The sequence below is a fragment of the Chinchilla lanigera genome, unplaced genomic scaffold (assembly GCF_000276665.1).
Source record: "Chinchilla lanigera isolate Chin_1 unplaced genomic scaffold, ChiLan1.0 scaffold00048, whole genome shotgun sequence".
NCBI classification, from domain to species: Eukaryota; Metazoa; Chordata; class Mammalia; order Rodentia; family Chinchillidae; genus Chinchilla; species Chinchilla lanigera.
In genome coordinates, this window is record NW_004955449.1 from 12,469,411 (window position 1) to 12,489,481 (window position 20,071).

At 34.3% G+C, this 20,071-nt stretch overlaps 1 protein-coding gene across 8 annotated transcripts in view; it reads right to left on the minus strand.

Moving 5' to 3' along the window:
- Positions 1 to 792: 792 nt before the first annotated feature.
- Positions 793 to 20,071, minus strand: part of Tank (TRAF family member-associated NFKB activator) — a 91,162-nt gene continuing 71,883 nt past the window's right edge. For 7 of the 8 annotated variants that reach the window (XM_013518758.1, XM_013518755.1, XM_013518754.1 and 4 more), the window contains 4 exons: positions 11,389 to 11,465; positions 10,669 to 10,784; positions 4,897 to 5,477; positions 793 to 1,542 (listed from right to left, as the gene is read on the minus strand). In XM_013518758.1, coding sequence (XP_013374212.1) covers positions 1,366 to 1,542; positions 4,897 to 5,477; positions 10,669 to 10,784; positions 11,389 to 11,465 — 951 coding nt within the window. In that variant the 3' untranslated portion in view covers positions 793 to 1,365. The other variant, XM_013518757.1, reaches the window with a different exon arrangement.

Here is a 20,071-nt window from a genome sequence, read left to right on the forward strand (position 1 = left end):
CTGTGTGTGGGTGTGGGTGCGCGGCGAAGGAAGGCATGGGGGAAGGGAGGGGTCGTGGATAATTGTCTAGGCGTCCAGGCCCGGTGGCACTGAAAAAGATGTGCATGCCTCAGAACCCTTCACAGCGAACACCTAACAATCGCTGTGTCACCTCGGCGAGGAAGATGTCAATGCGACGCGCTTGGCACCCTGAGAAGTCAAGTGCCACCCATTCCTCCACAAGTGAAGGCTGCTCACTGTGCACTGGGGCCTATGCGAGTCCCGTCCCAGAGCCTGCGCTTCACAACACCTGCTTCACGAAACGAAGGCTCCGATTTCTGTTTGAGAGCTGCGAATCAGTGTTCATCACTGTTTAAAATGGAAGCCATGCCGCAGATCTTTGCAAAACTCAGGGTGAAACAGAAATGCAAGAGGAAGATATGTGAAAAGGGCGTTTCTTTTTAAACAAAATTTCGGCACTGATCTGTAACCTCCCTCTCTGTCTTCCAGTGGCCATCAATCAGGCTGCTAACAATGAATAACAAATTTCTCAACAAGAATGTCAATGCCCTCATCTAAATGAATAAATATGGATAGTCTTTACAGGGTTGTATATTTGCTCTCATTAAAAGCAAATGTTCCTTTAGAAAGTTTAGTTCGAGAAATGATTTTAAAATTCAAAGTGACCTACTAATTATAATAAATGTCACCGGATCTGGTCATCACTCTTCTGTTAGGTTAATGGAAAGAAAGTGAATTTTTCAAATGCCCCCAAATGTGATTTATTTATCATGAACAAAAGAACACTAACGATCACAACATTAGGAACTCTTCATATTTAATTCATTTTATCATGTAGGTATATACACAGTAAAAATTAAAACCTTATATATTATTAAAAATCCAGAAGTATTTAAATAATTATCACTGGACAACCAATGTCTTCCACTTGGTACTTAGATATTTATGTTATCTGCTATTTTCTATTATACATTTATAAAGAACTTTACCTATAGCATAAACTAATTTTTAAAATGAAAACAACAGAAACTCTGTCAACATTTGACATCATCAAATTCATTAGGTTTCATTAGAAATCCAAGCAATAAGCTTAGATATCTGAAGCAAACATGATTATACAACTCTGAGTCACACATATAATTTTGAATTATGATAATATTGTAAACAAGAATACATTGTATTACAGTTTTTTACAAAACAATCTTTTAAAGGGTAATAAAAGTTACAAAATAAGTTTAGAAAAAAATTAAATAACGACATTACTTTCTATAAATGATCTTCAAGTTACATTACAATCAAGTATTTATAGTATTAGGAACACCAAATCAGGACACAGAACTAGAGATATACGTTCTTAAATGTGCCTTACGTCTCCCCATTAAAGTGTGAATTGAGATGCCGGAGGAAATCCCCCCTGGACATAATGGATGGTGGGAAAACTGCCTGACAGAATTCACACACTCGAGGTGGATGCAGTTCTGAGTCTGTGTCACTTTGTGCCAGTAAGTCACTGTCTTGATTAGGAAAGGGGTTCCAAAGCGGCTGCAGGAAACAAACAAACAACATCTTCTGTTACTTGTGTTTCAAATCAACTCAAACTGAATTTAAAATTTAAATATTTGAATGAGTTATGTGTATTTATATATGAAGTTTCTTAATATGATGCCAAGTTACTTTTCCACAGAGTTCGAATGAGGATACGACTCAATTCTTTTTTCCATAAAGGATACAACTGAACTTCGATTAAAAGTCACTGGTGTGAGAGATGCGTATCAATGTAGGGTGCTTGCCTAGCATGCACAAGGCCCTAGGTTTCACAAGGGGAAAGGGGAAGAAAGAAAAAATAATCACTAAAAACACACCCCCCTGCGTTTTATCTTTATATATTTTAAGATTATTGTAGCTTTAGCTGCAGCAATTTTTAGTGCTCAGTTATCTCAGCGGGAGTCATTGTGGAACAACATTCAAAACTTCAGACTTTTTACTAAATTCTACCTTTTTCATTTTATAATAGACACTTTAAGTCACAGCGCCTTCTTTTAAAACATGATGCACTAGACTTGTATGTGTGCATGTACCTTAACCAAAAGTAATTTAAATCTCCCTACTACTTATAAACAAACATATAATAAATAAATCTTATATGAATCAGCATTTTGATTTTTTAAAAAGTAAATTTTTTCAACTACTAAATGGAGTCCACTGATGAGTTTGATTGTCAGGGGCTGGTTTTTGAAAACTTACATATTTAAATTAATTCAACAAAAGCTAGTATCAGACACTTCTGACTTCTACCTTTGCTCCTATTATTTAATCTATAGTTTGGCCTTCATATTCTTTCTTGTGCAGAATACAGTGAAACCTACTAATAGCTGCCCAATTAAAGAATTACAGAAAATCCTCATTTAATAGAACCACCTCCATTATAACCACCAGCAAATAAATGAAAAACTGTATTTATCTTTTAAAAAGCTTTTAGAAGAAGATATAACATTTAGTTTAATAGACAATACTTGGTAAGTAACACTGACTAGAAAATAATTTATTTTCTGAATTAAATAAACGAGGTTATTTAAAAAATTTTCTTCCTTACGTTGATATAGATAAGTTACCCTGACTTTTGATACTTTGAGGAAAATCACTTTAAAGCCAATTTAAAAATATTCCTTTATGTTCTTACACGGCTGTGTTTTAGAGTGAAACACAGCCTAGTACACAGCCTCACAATTTTCATTCTTTCTAGTTAAGCAATCACTTACAGAAACAGTGTATCACTACTTGAGCATTTGGCTTTCACAACATTATTGTCTTCTATAAACATTTTACTGGACAGGTGTGCGCAACTGGAATAAATATATAAAATCTAGGGAGCAAGATACAGTCAGTATTTAGGACTTAAATAACATGGATTCAATTCTTTTCATGAGAAGTGGCCATTTTGCCATAGAAAATGGTAATATCTAAAATAAATGTTATGAAATTTTGGGAAAAATAAACTTTTTTAGAAAAGACTTTCTTCCATAAAAGTCAAGTCATAATTCTGAGTATATAAACAAAAACCGAGGGTTAACTATGTTCAAATACTACTGTCTGGAGTTTAAGCAAAACAGTACAAATTAAAAAAAATTAATAATGTTATAAAAAGATTAAACAAAATTTTTGCTAAGATCTATAGAATTTAACTTTGAAACAGTTTAGCTTTCATATTTGGTAAGCCAAAATTCCACTGCTAACTTATCTTCAAAGTTCTTCTCCATTAGAAGCAATTAATTCACATTTGATTTCTTCATGGAATTTAGTTATATCTTAATAGCTGATTCAGCAAAAGTAAGAAACAAAATCAAATAAAACAAAAATAAGCTGACACATTTTGCTATAATAATTGAATGTATAAAATAGGTGCTTAGTAGTAACGAATAATATAATTTTTAATATGCAATCAAAATTGTACTTCTCTGTTACTATGAACTCAAGAATTTTGTATTTACTATATGACCTTTATTAACACTAATAAAATAATGTTTCTAGAAACATTTTATGAAAAATTCTTTCAATTGTAAAGTAACATGGCCTTCACATCAAACTAATTTCTTTGCTTTTTCTGCCAAGATATCAATTATCTAACCTTATGCCCCATGTCGTGTGACAGCTCAACACCAATTCTCCTGCATTTTTTAAGCTGAATACTTTTCCATCAAGTTGTAATCACATACCAGCTGTTTCTCTTGCTGGAGTACAGAAAGCAAATGCACAATGCAGGGTGCCATCTACTGAAACATGAATGCACAGACTAACTAGTAAAAGAACAGGCAAGAAATATGGAGAAAAAAAGTAACAAGCATTAGAACTGATACAGTTCACAGCTCCACAGGAATTATACTTGCACTAAATGAAATTGTGTAATTTGTTTCATTTAGTAACAACTACAACTGGGACTATGATGTGCAATAGGGTACAATGTAGAACTTAAGTGAGTTTATAATTAAGGCTTGTTAACAGCAATACCTAGTTTTTCCCAATATTAAAATATAATGCAGCTTGACTATAGCCTTCTTTACATGCTGATTAAAGTCTGTAATAGTACTTATACTCAAAGGATATTAATCAAAAATTTTTTAAAGTATCTCAAAATAAAGAGAAAAAAGTTTGCAAGTTATATATGTACGTCAATTTATATTTGCACAAAATTCTATTTATTGTAATAATTATTTCTCACTTGCCTTCAGGCATTAAAGCTTTTTTTTTTTTTTAAACAAGAATCAGTCTACGAAAGAACCTGAATCTTAAAGGGAGGGAGAGTGGGAGTGGATTGGTGGGTTACAAGTAGCTTTCAATGCCACGTTTAATGAGACTACTTATAAATATATTAGGCTACATGTTCAGTGCAGATTAGCACCCCAAACTAACACCCTACAGATCCACTTATCATATAACTAAAGTATAATATAAGTATTAATTAAAAGCCAATTCACCTATTCTGAGAACTAGGATATATGATGAATTAATTATGGGAAATTGTGTTCATGTGACAACGTGATATATACACATGTATATATCCTTTTAAAAAACACCGTTTCACATTTTGAAATTTAATAAAGAAACTGGTTATAATACTGATGCTGAGTAAACAAGCTTTTAACAGAGACCAAGAAAGTGATGCCATGCTAGATAAAGATAAGGTTGTGTATTTAAAACTCTGCCATAAATTTTATAAGCTTTATCATATTCAGATTTGTAAATTCTGTGTCCTTTACTATAGCACTGGGAACATTTTTACTGAAAGCCTTAACTGGCTAATCATTAATGTGAAAAGGATATCGATAACCTAAAGAGATGCATTTATGGCAAAATGTGTGTTCACACATAACGAAGTATTTGTTAATGTAAAACAGTTACCTGCTGTGGTCCTCGGATGGCTTTTCCTGGGGAATCCAGTGAAGGAAAAGGTGCATCAGATGGGTCCTGAAGTGGGAACGTATTTACATATAATGCATTATGGTCTCCAGGTGGCAAACATAAAGCTCTATCCAGAGTTGTCCTGATGCAACTGTTTAAAAGATCTGAGGGTTTTGATTTGTCAGTTGTTTTAAGGTTCTGTATAGCTGAAGCTATGGGATCAAGTCCCTGAATTTCAAATAAAGTTTCTTCTGTTTTAACAATGTTTCCTCGGTTATCTCTGAGCTCCACATTAAATTTGTCCGGGCACACTGCCTCAGATGCAGCAAGGCCAAGAATGTTGGGTCTCTCCGCGGTGCTATGTAAGAAAGTAGAGTCACTGTCCATAGGTGGAAACTTGACATTGAATTTAGAAAGGGATTCAAAAGAGGTGTCTTCCTCATCTCGACCCAGTCCTCTTGGTGTGACAGATGTAATACATGATGCACCTCTATTTATATCATCTTTAGCCTGAGGCTTAAACAGCGCTTCTTGTTTATCTGTTTTATCTGTACACTGTATAGGCACAGAGCACTGTGTTTCTGCAGGAAAAAGAACACAAAAGGGAGATAATCATAATGCAAATCATTCTTTAAGATCTGTTCAGTCAGCTTTGGGCAGTAGAGTACTATCTTTTCTATTGGTTTTTATGGAAACCGAAGACAATTGGGATTTTTACATTTGAATCTTAGCAGTCTTCAGCAGGTGAACGGGAACACAGCTTATTAGTCGAAGTTTAACTACTTTGTCTTTTCCTTGGTCTTTTGCTTTAAGCGCTGTATACTGTTCACAGTTACACTACTCCACACTTAAAAAAATTGCTTGTAGTGTATACATTTAAACATTTTGTCAGTAATGGAAGCTGTAACTGTGAGCTTGCTTAGATAAGTAAGTTGTTAAAAGGGAAAATTCTTGTTATATATACATATATATATGTCATTTATGATTTACTATATGAATTAATATCAATGTGTAACTAAGTGTACCACTAATCAGTTTAGCCACTATCTCAACATGTGAGAGTGGTGATGCACGTTGGGAAGAAGGAAAATAATGGAGGCAAAGGAAGGATGAAATGTTATTGAATATATGGTCTGAATATATGGTTTTCTTATATTTAAAAAAAGGCCTCCGAGGCTGAGATGTAGCACAGTGGTAGAACATTTATTTGCCTAGCAGGCACATGGCCTGGGTTTAATCTCTAAGTAAAGACAAAACAAAAACAAACCTCTGTACACAACAGGTATTTTATCAAGCAAGTACAGTGACCTCTGTAGCACATTTATTCAGAAGCTACTTATCCCAAAACTCAGCTCTACGACATAGTCAAAAGCTAGGAAGGAAGCATAACTTTTGTGGAGTTAGAAATAGAGCCAAAAGGTCTACAGGCACATGAATTTTGCTCCTATTCTCATTTTAGACCTCTTCTAACAAGCTTGAGGAATCCCTAGCTCACAGCTTACTTGAAAGAGCAAATTAAAAACAGGATATGAGTTGTTAAAGGTAGGTAAGAAATCCAGAGCTGAAAGCATGGGGTAAGGCAATAAAAACAAATATGCAGAAATAAGAACTCAGAAAACACTGCAGTCTAACGTGTGGGCAATGGGAGCTATATTTTGCAGTAAACAACAAAAAAAATCTCTATGTTGATGATCCTGAGATAATAGAAAAAGCACAATTCTGCTCCACAGTGTCAATTCAAGAAGGTAATGAAGTTGGTAACATATTTTTATTCAATAGTTTGCAAAAACATTAAAATTAGCATTTTAAATTGATTGTCATTATTAAATTGATATATTCACAAATTGGAGACTTCACCAAGGATGCAGGCCGAAGTAGGGCAGACAGAACACCCTACAGCGTCTGTCCACATCAGCAAGCACCTAACACACGTCAGTTCCTCCGATCTTTGGCGTCTCATGACAGCTTTTTCTCTTTCGTTACCACATATTTCTAACATAAAATATCTTCTTTACAGTGTGTGGTACAATGAAACTAACTTCTTTAGTTAACCCTATTATATATCTACTGTCTCTCTTTAGTTCACACCATCCCCTCTCACTGGATTATTACAACAGCCTTTGAACTGCTTCCATGCCTCTAAAGTTGTCTCATATCCAATCTGTTCTCGACGTTGCAACTTTCCCTCCTACCCTTCCTTCTCAGAGCAGTTTTTCTAAAGTACAAATCTGGTCATGTTACTTCCTTAATAAAAGCTTGTCACAGCTCTCCAAAGTCTTGTGGCCCTCACACAAGGCAAAGAAACTATTCATAACTGGTCCCTAGGCACCTTTCCCCACTCACCTTTCAGCATCCCGGTTTCACTTCTTACTCCGGCTATAATGAACTTTGCATATTTTCCCAAATAACCATGTGCTTGTCTCTGGACCTTTGTACATGTACTGCCTAACTCCTTTCCATTTCTCTTTACATAATTCTTATTTGTCTCTCAGATCCTGATTTAGACATTAGTTTCTCTGGATCCCTCTCCTAGGACCATTAGGTAACCTGAAGGTTGAACAATCGGTGTCATACTTTCAAGTATACCTCTCTTCCTCCCATTAAAGTAGGGTTTTTGATGTCTTAAACTATGTTCTGTTCACCACTTACTCAAGTATCCTGTCCAGTGCCTGGCACATAGTATGGCCTTAATAAATGAACTCTGAATGAATCTAGGTTCTTTTCTTCACAGAGCCTAGGATAATAACCTGTATTTATTAGATACCCTGTCTATGACTAGGAATAGTACAGTAACTGAGATTAAGCTCAATTGTTTAGCTGAATTTCTTTGACCTTTGAGGTTCTTAAAGTCCATTAGCTTTCAAGTAGTCATTTTTCTTGGCAGTAGACTTGAAGGTGGCAAGACATTGTAGGAAAGAGTAATCAAAATGTGTAACATGTGAGAAGGAGGAAAGCTTATCAAATGATCTTTACAAGAACAGGGTGAATGCTTTAGAATCTGGTGCTGCTGCTAATGGCAACAACTATTAACATTAATAGCACTCCCATGCACTGTTATAATTGTTATATGAGCATGAATTCATTCAGTATTCAGAATAATCCCAAGACAGACACTATTATCCCGAGTTAGTCACTATTACCCCCAATTTCTGCATGAAGAAACTGAGACATGGAGAGGTTAATTCCAAGCTACACAGCTAGTGAGTGGTAGATCTGGCACTGGAACCCAGGAAGTCTAGCTCTAGAGTCTGTGCTCAGAACCATTATGCTAAATTGAACATGTTGGTTTCTATATATAGAGAGGAGTCCTCAAATTGACAGAAATGTGCTTGGAATTACTTTCCTAGCAGTTGACCTATCCCCCTTGCAAAGAAAACATGGAGAAATCACACAGCTGTAATAAAGCAGTTATTTTCTTTCAGTATAGCTAGCTGGCATACAACCTCCACCACATTAAAATAATTTGAGCTAATATGCTCATATGGTGATAGTAAATATCTATTAAAAGAAGATTTGCACCTAAGATTCCTAAAATTACTAAAAATTTAAGATTAGAAAATGTAAAATTCCAACAAAGTGCATGAAAATACTTGTCGTCCTGACACCATACTGAGAAAAAAGATTAGGTGAGCAAATAGCTCTACATTTGTATGTTTCAAGAATATTTATTTTTGCAAGGAAAACAAAGCAGATGAGAAACAATTTTAGATTTCCAAATTTTAAGTACAGGCTATCCATTTAGACTATTTCTCAGTTTTGTTTCCGCGATTATTGACAACAGAAAAGGACTTGATGGTTGCTTGCAATCCTTAACCCTTTATTGTCTCTTCATCGCCAATGAAACGAGACCTTTCTTTTGGATCAAACAGTGCTTTTCTCCTGGAGACATATTTGCTTAAACATACATTTCTATCCTTATCGCTTTCTCAAGGTTATTGCCATATGTGGATAAGTAGAAAAAAATAATAAAAGGAAATGTATGATTTTACTAACTCAGCATTTTAAAATTAATTATATTTGGTCTTTAAAAGTCAAATTTTAATTACAAAACAGGAACAATAACTGTTATACTTTTTCTATATATATTATACATATAATATGTAAAATAGTTTCTCTATATTTTTATTCAATGTAGCATACATACTTGGGAACCCTGAATAGGCACCTTTTTCAAAAATATTTTTTTTCTTTCTTTTCCTTTTTGATCTGCTACTGTCAGGGCCTAGTACTTGGTATTTTGGTCTCTGTGTGGATAGAGCAAAACTTCACTGAAATCTGTAGGACAGCAGATCCACAGTATTTCATGAATAATGCTGTATTTATTATTTGTGACACAGTTCATATAAAGCATAAGAATAATGTTAAGAAGCAGTTTCAGTGAGGAAGAAATTGAAGTTAAACACTCAAGTGTTCCAGTTGACAGATAAATATTCCAATTCAGACCTGTGTAATTTAAAAATGGTCAAAGTATTAAGCCATTGATAATGGGATGTTCTCTGTGTAACAAAGGATGAATCACCATTACAATGTTTTGATAAGACGTTGATGTTCAAAAAGCATGCTTATGAATTCTAGGCTACCACTAGCATATTTTAAATAAAAATAATGTTTACTTCAGACATAGCTAGTATCTTTACTGTGTAAAAATGTTCTATTTTTCATAACAATGACAAAAATTTAGACGGAGAAATTAAGAGGTCTTTTGGGGAAAAGTAGAGGAATGCAAAGGGAAGGAACAAATTATGCCTGTCTACAAAGATTGTTTTGTTTCTTCCTTTCCTCATTTCACAGCTTCACCAAAAACAAGGTGGTAGTTGCAAAAAGTGAATTTACCCTCTACAATGATTTCTAAATAGCTCAGATGTAAGAGCTGTAAGAAATGAAAAGTAATGTTTAAATAAAAGGGTGCTAGTCATCGCTGCTGCAGTCTCTCTCAAGAGTGAAAGCTGTAAATCACATCACTTGGGAATTATCTGCATATTACCTCCAATCACAGGATAAAGGAGCATTTATCAACAGAAATGATCAATTTACTTTCTTTTTGTCTTTGGATGTGCATGGCTAACAGACTTAACCCCTGGTATTTTGCTATTAATATGTAACAATTGTAGCGAACACCAGGAAGCCTGCCTGAGACTTTAGGAATGGGTAGAGCTTTTGAAAAACATATTGCAACACATGTGAAATAGACAGTCCTTCTAAGTTATATTTTATTCAAGTTTGTATTTCCTGAGTACCAGTTCTGTTGGTTTTGTGCTCCAACAGAACTGGTACTCAGGAAATGTGCATGTTACATTTTTTTATTTTTGAAACAATTATCAGAAACTATAACATTCAATGAAATTTAGGTGGTAAAAGCAAACCTGACATTTCAATTTTAGTTAATTCACATGTAAGTGTTGCTTCAAGGTTACTTAGTAACACATGATTTAATATTTAATATGACCCCCCAAAAGCAACCTAAAAGTCTGGGAGATATATCCTATACTTATTTTGTAGTTTTTCAAGATGGGACTTCCCATTAGGTTGAATGGTAATTCAGTTATTCAGTTCAGTCAATACGCATACCATCACATATATGCAAACAGAAAAAAACAGGAATTACATAATGTAATACCCTACAGAACTTAAAACAACACATACTACTCAAATATGAGTGAGTGAGGGCCATGATGCACATATTTAATGCTATTTATAAGCATTTAGAAATATTTTTATGCTCAAACAAGTCAATTTCAACAAATAAAATAACTAAGTTAAATAAAATCTTACCAATTGTAATGTCTGGTATATTAAGTTTGCTTAAGTAGTCCTTTTGTGCTTTTGCTAGCATACATATTCTATGAAATTCTTCTTTCAGAGCCCAGAAAGTCTTCTCTAAATTATCCCTAAAAAACAACAACAAAAACATCAGTATTTTAAAATATAAGCTGTAACCAAGCATTAATCAGGCTAACTTAGTAGGAAATGTCTCCCAATAACTCTTAATGTTTGGACAGCCAGGCACAGGGTAAGTGATAAATTAAAAGTTCTAATACATAAATGTAGTACAGACATGTATATCCACTTATCACAGTGAGGCTAGCTATTCACATATCACAGTGATGCTAGCTGTCTTATTCTCACATTAAAAACATCAATGTATTGATGTTTGTTCTCTAAAAACATAAATAGAATATTAAGTACTGATTATGGTAAGGTTCACATTATGATTTACCAAAAAAATAATATGGCCTGTCATACGTTGTCTATTAAAATAACCAAGATTTTCAAAATTCAGCTTTTAGATCCAGCTCTGCTATATTGTAATCATATAATTATTTAGGTCATTTTAATATATAGGAGCTTTGGTTTGGTCTCTTCCAGTTCTAAAAGAGGCAGATCTTTTACAATTCCTAAAATTGAAAAATATGTAAATATAAAATACTGTATATTTAATATTTGTAATCTAAGAGTCAGAAAAACAAAACAAAATGAAGGATATAAAACTACCTTTCATGGGTTAAAGGAATGGCAGGACTCCTTGATGAAGTTTCTTTTCTAGGGGAAGAAACATCTTGTCTTCTGACCTTAAAGATACAAAAGTGACTACACTTTAAGTTGCTTCCAAACTCAAATGAGACTGGATTAACTGAAGCAATGGAAAACCTGCCTTCTTTATTGAAAAACTGAGTCAGTACAATAGACTATAATGTACAATGTTTTTAAAAAAATGAGGTGATGGTAAAAGCAAAATGAAAATAGGAAGTATGAAAGTATGAAGTATTTTTGCTAAATTTTTCCAACTACTATCTCCAGTACTGATATCTGAGGAATTTCTCAAATTCAAAATTTGACCAAAATTGTTACTAAGTACTTCAGATGATCAGAAACTCAGGCAAAAAACTGTGCAAGATCTTTTAATATTCACTAATAATGATCTTTATATTTACATCAATTATCTTTATTTCTTCTTATAGATTCTTTTCTACAGAATGCTGCTGTAATAAAGGAGAGAAAATCAAGTTACATTTCCTTATTATTATTTAACAAGTAGTTAAATGTCTATAAAGATAATGCAATTATGTATTTAAACTGCTTCAACACAAGTTCTTGCCTTTCACTCCCACCCTGTGGCCCACACTGGTATTACATGTATTCTGATATGTAAAAACAACATTAAAGAACGCATTGTAATAATCTATTATAAGATTCTGATTAAAAAAAATTTTACTTATATCTAGAAAGCTTTGTGTAGTTTCTGAAGCTATACACTGGCAAGTTCTGAGATCTGAAATCCCAATATAATCTGAATTAATCATAAATTGTAATTCAGAGTCTATCTCTTTAGTTTTGCTTTTTAAATTCTTAGGAATATTATTTGTTCTTTAAAACAAAGAATTTTAGTTTGTTTTTCTTAAAATTAACATATTCTTCAGCTTATTTAATTTACTGCTCTAATTTCTATCGTTTCTACATAAACAGTCTAAATATTCAGAGTATTATTTGTAGTGGGTAAGAGTCAGAAAAATAAAATCTTGGCAATTCAAACAATCTGGAATTTTATGTATCACGAGCTTGATGCAAATAAGACCATTTTGCTGCGGCATACTGTTTGTCTGACAGACATTTAGGCTATGTCTTCTGGATTAAAAGTGCCTATTGAACTTTGCAAGGCAATCACAGCAGAAGACATTTACAGTTTGCTGAGGTTTTTCCTTGATGTTCTGCACAATCGGTAGTCTCAATGCATTTTAGTGTATATAAGGAAGAAAGGTAACATTTTAAAGTTAGCCAGCCATTTAAGACACTACAACGAAACAAACTTGTAGAAAGATTATTATTATCAAATCTATATCAACAAAATCAGAGAAATACATTAAGACAAAAGCATCTGGCAATTTAATGATAAATTATAAAATACATGATTACATTAAATAGAATGACTTCCTTTTAAAAATTGCTACTAAAGGTTCTCAATATATCATTTTTTAGGAGCTTGAAGGAACCAAAAAGTATAATTGTGGTCTAAAACTGAAAATAGGTTACGGAAAATGGTAAAGACAATATTGTAGTTTCTGAAGTTATGATTTTGACATAAACTAGGAATAACTGCTTCTGAGGTGAAAGAACCATTTAAAACTAATGTGAATGAAGAGGTGAAGGAAAAGATAGGAAAGAGTGATAAGCTTTTGTTTATCTTAGAAAATAACTGGTGACAATTTTTGTGGTATTTAGATTTGATAACTAGTGTGGGTGGATGTGTTTCAAAGATTATTTGGGTAGACTGGCAGGAGGTAAAGACTCATTAAGGAATTTCTATAAAGTATCTAAGATCTTCATTTTTTTGGAGTAAAGACTACAGCTCTGCTTATGCCAATTTTGACTCTTATTAAGAAAAGTATTACTGGATATATTAAGCAATATACTATACCTTCTATCATTTATACCAGGTAAATCTGTTAACATATCTGAAATGAAAATTCTGAGCCTCAGTGACCAAGTAAAAATTTCTAAAAGAAATGTCTTAACATGTTAGCAGGGAAAAAAAAAGGTAAGTAGCTTTCTGACAGATGTTCTGAACTAGGGTTTAGTTAGTATGAGTACTGCATGTTAAGTATGATTTTTGATTGGCAGGATTTACTGAAGACAATCATTTATTTTTCAAAGGACTTAGGATTAATATAGTCAATAGTAATGGCAACACTTTCACCAGAAATTCAGACTTTCTTTTCAATGCCAAATTATCTTACTTAATGAAGATTATATAGTTTGTTGAGCACCCTAGAAAGTAAATAAGCATTGGAGATCACTAACTGTATTTTTCTTTTGAGTCTCAAATATCGTCCAAATGGATCTTGTACTTCAGGAAGATGAAGTTAATGTAATTTCGAATAAAAAAGAAAGAGAATCAACATTCTAGATTTTAAACACTCAACAAATGAATTTATTTTGAGGTACTAAGGCTTAAAATACTTAACATCATAAATTGTTCCAAGTACTAGTTTGGAAGTGTGGAACTTGTGGACTGAATGCTGAAATAAGTTTTATATGTTATATACTCTTCCAATATGGCTCTGGGTAAGTCATTCAACCAAATCCATTAAAATAAGCCCATCTGAAACAGTTGGAAGATATTGTGAAATGTTTCCATAAATTTCCTCCTATGTGAACTGGTACAATTTTAATTTAGCATAGATTCAGCTTCTCATAAATGGGTATTAAATAAAAATATGTACGTTCAGGGCCAGTTGAATATGCAATGATATTTAAGGAGAAAAGCTGCTAATATCTCATTAGATCAGAACCAGGTTTATTTTTAATGCAAAAATATTGGGAAAGTGGGCTGGAGATGCAGTTTAGTGGTAGGGTGCATACCTAGCATGCATAAGGCCCTTGGTTTGATCCTTAGCAACAAACATATACAGGCACACACACACACACACACACACACCAACAAAAGAAAAAAAAATTTAAAAAAGTTTTTGTGTTGCTTTCCAGGATGTGGTAGCAATCAACCTTTGAAAGAAAGAAATGTATATTTAACACTTGTGTTTGTTGCAATTGGTACTAAAAGTAGAAGTATTTTATTCCTTCTATAAAATAATTTGGAAAAACAATGAAAAGTTTTCATTTGCAATACATTTCTCTTACAAATTTTAACAATCAATTATCAGTAAAATTAGACTGATTTATGGAACTTTAAAGATGATAGTGACTTAACTTGTTAATATAATGTAGATTCTCTCATATATACAGAAATGAAACTTTTTTATTTATTTTTGCATTGCTGGGAATGGAAATTGGGGCCCAGGCAAGTGCTCTATCACTGAACTATATCTCAGCCCTAAAAGGCCATTTTAAATAAAAGAACTAAGTTCTCAATGACACATATTTGAACTGTAGCAGGAATATCTATCATACCAAAGACTCCCCAAAATCGGATTTGAGATTCTCAAGTGCAAATGGAATTTTTAAGTGGCTTAGTCAACTATGTGTAGTCAACTATGTGTAAATACATTATTTAGTTTCTAGGTGAAGCTCAACAGAATTATACCTTCAAAACAGAAAAGAAAATATGCTCCTATTTTCAACAATGTAAACCAAGAAATAAACCAAGGTAAGATGTGATGGACTGGTAAAAAGAATATAAACCATGGATAGCTTTAAAAAAGTTTGATAGAATTCATTACAGAAAAAGGAGTAGAAAAAGAGACTGAAAATAAAGATTCACTTATTATCTAGATTTTGAAACTTAAGAATGAAACAGCAAAGGATACACTGAGGTTGAATGTTTTCTTGTCAGTTTTAGATATACTGAGACAAAAGATGTTACGGAGGTAAAGCACTGGATTTGGTTGAATTAAGGAGAAAGTGAAAAAAAGATGATTAGGGTAAAAAAAAAAAGGGGGACCAGAAAAAAAATCTACAAAAAGAAATCTGGTGAGAATAAATATAAAAGTATAGTAAAGTAAGTCTGAAGGCAAAAGAAAAAAAAAGTGTATTTAATCTGTAAGAATTTATGGACATGTGAAATCTGTTTCTTTCACCCTCATTAACATTCCTGAAAATCTAGCAAAGCAATGGGAGCAAAATCCTAGGAGACTTGTCTGTTCTGCGTGATGTGTGCTAGGCAAACCCACTGCCAGCATGGGAACAACTCCAGGGCAAAATGGGAACCATCCCAGAGTGCGGAAGGAAGTGGCAAGAAAATAAACAATATAAAAATAAAATTAAACACCCCAATTACTTCCAAGTTCTTTACAGGGTTCTGGTTTAATGTGAAGCCCCCCAAATCTATGGATTCAACACTACCATAGGCACACACACACACACACACACACACACACACACACACATATATATATATATATTTTTTGTCTTTTTGAGACAGTGTCTTGCTATGCAGTTCAGGCTGGCCTTGCGCTCACTTTGTAGCACAGGCTGGTCTTGAACTTGCAATGATCCTCCTGCCTCAGCCTCCCGAGTGCTGGGATTACAGCCATGTGCCACCATGCCCTGCTGGCATATATATTCTTGAACAATACTTTTCTATTATCTGTCTTTTAAGTCTTTCACTTTGTACTAGGAACCTTCTGTGTATATCTTCTGAATTTACTTTATTTCTCTTTTTGAGACTATACGTTTCTCATTTTTCTTTTATTTTGGTCTTTTTGAGACAGGATCTCATTATGTAGTTCAGGCTGGCCTTGAGCTATGTGGCTCAGGCTGGTCTCGAACTTGCAAGGATTCTCCTATCTCAGCCTCCTGAGTGCTGGGATTACAGGCATGTGCCACCATGTTTGGCCAAGATTACATCTTTCTATGTAGTTCAGGATAGGCTTGAACACACTATACATAGCCCAGGCTGGCCTCAAATTCACAGTAATCCTCTTGCCTCAGCCTCCCAAGTGCTGGGATTACAGGCATGCACCACCACATTTGGGCTGAATTTATTTCCTTAAGGGGTAAAAGTACTTAACTTTGAGGATACCTTCTTATGAAAAAGAGAACTGTATAACTTAGATGAGCAAGTTTTCTTATACTCCTTATCCCCAAACTCCTTTTCTTTAACCATCAATTAGTGTTAAACTATCACACTGATGAAGAGATGTCTTCTTAAAAAAGGCTATTATAAGCAGTTTGCATGTATTATTCAGCTTGATCCACATAATTTTATGTATTAAGTACTTAAGATTTAAAAATTTGTTTGAAAACTTCCGTTTGCTTTAGAGAAATCAAATAATTTGGCTAAAGTGCAGGAGATGGAGTGGCTGTGACAGGAGTACAAGCCTGTCTACGTCATCATCTAACTACTCAGTCACAGAGCTTGGCGGCTAAGAGAAGCTAAGTGGTAGTTACCCAGCGTGGTAAGAAAAATACTGAATGGTGACATTAACATACTGTACCAAGGCAAAATAACTGTAAGATTCTAACAACAATGACAATGTGACACAATGACAATGTGACACAATGACACACAATGAAAAATAAACAGTACAATTTGATATTTAAACATTGCCTGGGTCTGGGCATGGTGGTACACGCCTATAATCCCAGCACTTAGGAGGCAGAGGCAAGAGGACCATTGCGACTTCAAGGCCAGCTTGGGCTACACAGTGAGCTCAAGGGCAGCCTGAACTACATAGTAAGACCTTACTTCAAAACTACTACCACTCAAAATTTCCGGGACATGTGAGTGGGCTCTGTTACGGCTTTTTTTGGTACTCAGGATGTACAAATATAAACTTACATCAGAAAATAACTTAGACTTACTCAAGTTCTGCCAAACCAGTCACTGTTGACATAGGCAAGCTGGTATTAGTATCTTGGTCAAACTCTCATAGTTTAAGTATTTCTCAAACTTGGTATAAAAGTTAAACATTTGACAAAGTGTGATGGAGTATCTCACTGTTAATTATGTCCTCATTTAACACCCCATTTCCTTTCTTGCCTCCCCAGCTGTTAGCAGAGGACTAGACACAGTTATAGTAGCTGATAAAGTTTTTGATAATTTCAGTATCTGAATCATCTCAGGATTGGTATCTGCATCACATTTTCTGTGTTCTTCATATATTTAGTACCATATCCTGAACACTGTAAATATCATGTTATGGAGACATTAGTCACATGGTGCCAAAGAATGTTCAAAGAATGGTATTTTTTGTTTTATAGCCAATTAACTTAGCTGACTCCAAACTATCACGTCTAAGGACAGGAGCAGCTAAATCTCAGTTCAGTCTCTTAAGCCTTAGGTAAGAAGTATTTCAGTTAGTCAAGCTACCTTGGGTACAGCCAGAGATCTGGAGTGAGTTTAAATGCAGACGTGAGGGATTTCCTTCTCTGGTTCTTCCTTTGCTCTGTAGTAACCATAGTTACTTTGGTCTCATTCTCCTTCCTGTTCTATTAGCCAGAATGACAGTAGGCTTTCTGCTGGAATTTCAGCCACCACTGGGCCTCCACTATAACTGTGGCCACCATGAGGACTACAAAGAATTGGAAATTCATCTTTTACCCAATGACTTGATCCATGTATTTGACTAACATCTAAAATACCCAAAATTAGGCCTTCAAGTTCTTCAGGTGGTTGTTGTCTGGAATTTGTAACTATTATCTGTAGAGGATTGACTTGTTAGGTGCTCACTTCTCCTCCACAATGGGAGCTGACTGCCTAAAGTTCTCAAATTTCAACTTGTCCAATTCATGTTCAGTTGTTCTGGTGTGTATTTTAGACCACTAAATTTTATTTTGCTTTTGCCTAGGATCAAATAGATTCTCTTTTTCCCAGTTTTTATTTTTTATTAGTGCATGCTTGCAGTACATAATGATTACATTCCTTGTGTGGAGTTGCTCTTTATATTTTGGGTTTCTCATATAAGAGAAACCATGTGATGTTTAAGTTTGTATGTCTGATTCATTTCACTTAACAATATGATTGAAAGGTGCATCTATTTTCCTACAAATGACTCAAGTCAATCCTTCTTTATAGCAGGGTCATACTTCATTGGGTATAAATACCACATTTAAAAAAATCCATAGACCATAACTTTTAAAATACACATATCCACATAATCAATTTCCTATCAAATCTAGTTCACACTTTACATTTTCACTTTTAACATAAGGTTATTTTCCTTAGCATAAAGCAAAACTTAGGGCAGGAGAAATCCTAAAGAGACTGAGGTTAGGCTTTTCTGAAATAGTAAAGTATAAAATAAAATTGTACTTTAATAAATAAAATAAACCAACTTTATTTTCTTCATGCCAAAAGGAATGGACATTTATCAAAAAAGTAGGAAGGGGAGTTTTAGGTTCAGTTTTATATAGAAGTTATCACTTTGTGCAAAAAGGCAAGAAAAATGCTAGAGCTGGGGATGGGAATGAGGATTCTTGGGTTGGAGCATAAGGAGGGGAGCAGAGAGAATACTGCATTAGCAGCAGCATGTAGGAAAGGAGATTTACTGTGGCTGTTTGGCTACCCAGCAGGAAATATCATCCAGATGATACAACTGGGAATACAGACAAGTTGGTGGCCTCCTGAGGTACTCTTAAGACGAAATACAGAAGGAAACATGCTATCCTTAATGTTAGGTAGTGAAAGCAATTAAGGATAGAAGTAACAGTAGGTAAACCCATCAGATATTGAATTTTTAGGAGTAAAACTGAGTTGGATGGAAAAAAATCATACTAAAACTGATAAATACCATGGGAAAGACAAAACAAAAGATATTCATCACAGAATTATTTTGTTTACAAAAGAGACTTATCAGGGAGGAAAAAAAAATCCTAGGTCAATGATGGGAATGTGTAAGAACTACTCTATACTGGTTTTAGGATGTACACAAACACATATATATGTACATATATATGTATATGCATGTGTATATGTACACATACATGACACAAGTATATGGAAAGATGACTCGCAAAGGAAAAAATCTTTTAGGTTAAAAAATTTTATAACATAGTAAGTTTGCTTAAGCAAACACAGAATTCAGAGACAGTAAGGTATTAGGAGCCAATGAAAAATTAGATGAGCCTTCCTTTCTCCCACCACCAAATTCAAGCAATACTTTTAAGGGGATTACAACTCCAATAAGAGGACATTATAATATAACACTGGCTAAAGTGTTAGCAATCCTTTGGCTTAACAAAGCTATGTGGTCTTCTTACTTTGATTTCAGATTCTACATAATTCTTGTGCTTTTAAAAATTGCCTCACAGAGTACATAGCATTTCATAGGTCTCAGGTTCTGTGGAGCACACTAGGACATGCGTCAGACAGATACATGTTACCATCTTTTTTTCTCTCTTATCTCCCTCCATACTTCCCTCTCTTTCTTCTTTTGTGATACTGAGGATCAAATTCAGTGTCTTGTGCTTGCTAAGCAGGTGCTCTTCAATGGAGCTACATCCCTAGCCCCATACTGCTGGAGGTCTCAAGATATGGTCCAGGACCACTGAGATTCCAAGGTCCTTTCAAGGAATCCACAGTTGGGAGAGGGATCTGCTATGACCCCTGATTGTCTCTGTACATTTCTGCTGTATATGTCAAGAATTCAAGGCTCCGGCTATTCTTTACCTGGACATTGTTCAGGGTTGTGCTTGCAGAGAGCAAACTTGAAACATCTTTTAAGTAATGTCTCCTTGGGTCAAAGAACAAGTTTGCTTGCTGCTTGCTATAAAATGAAGGTCT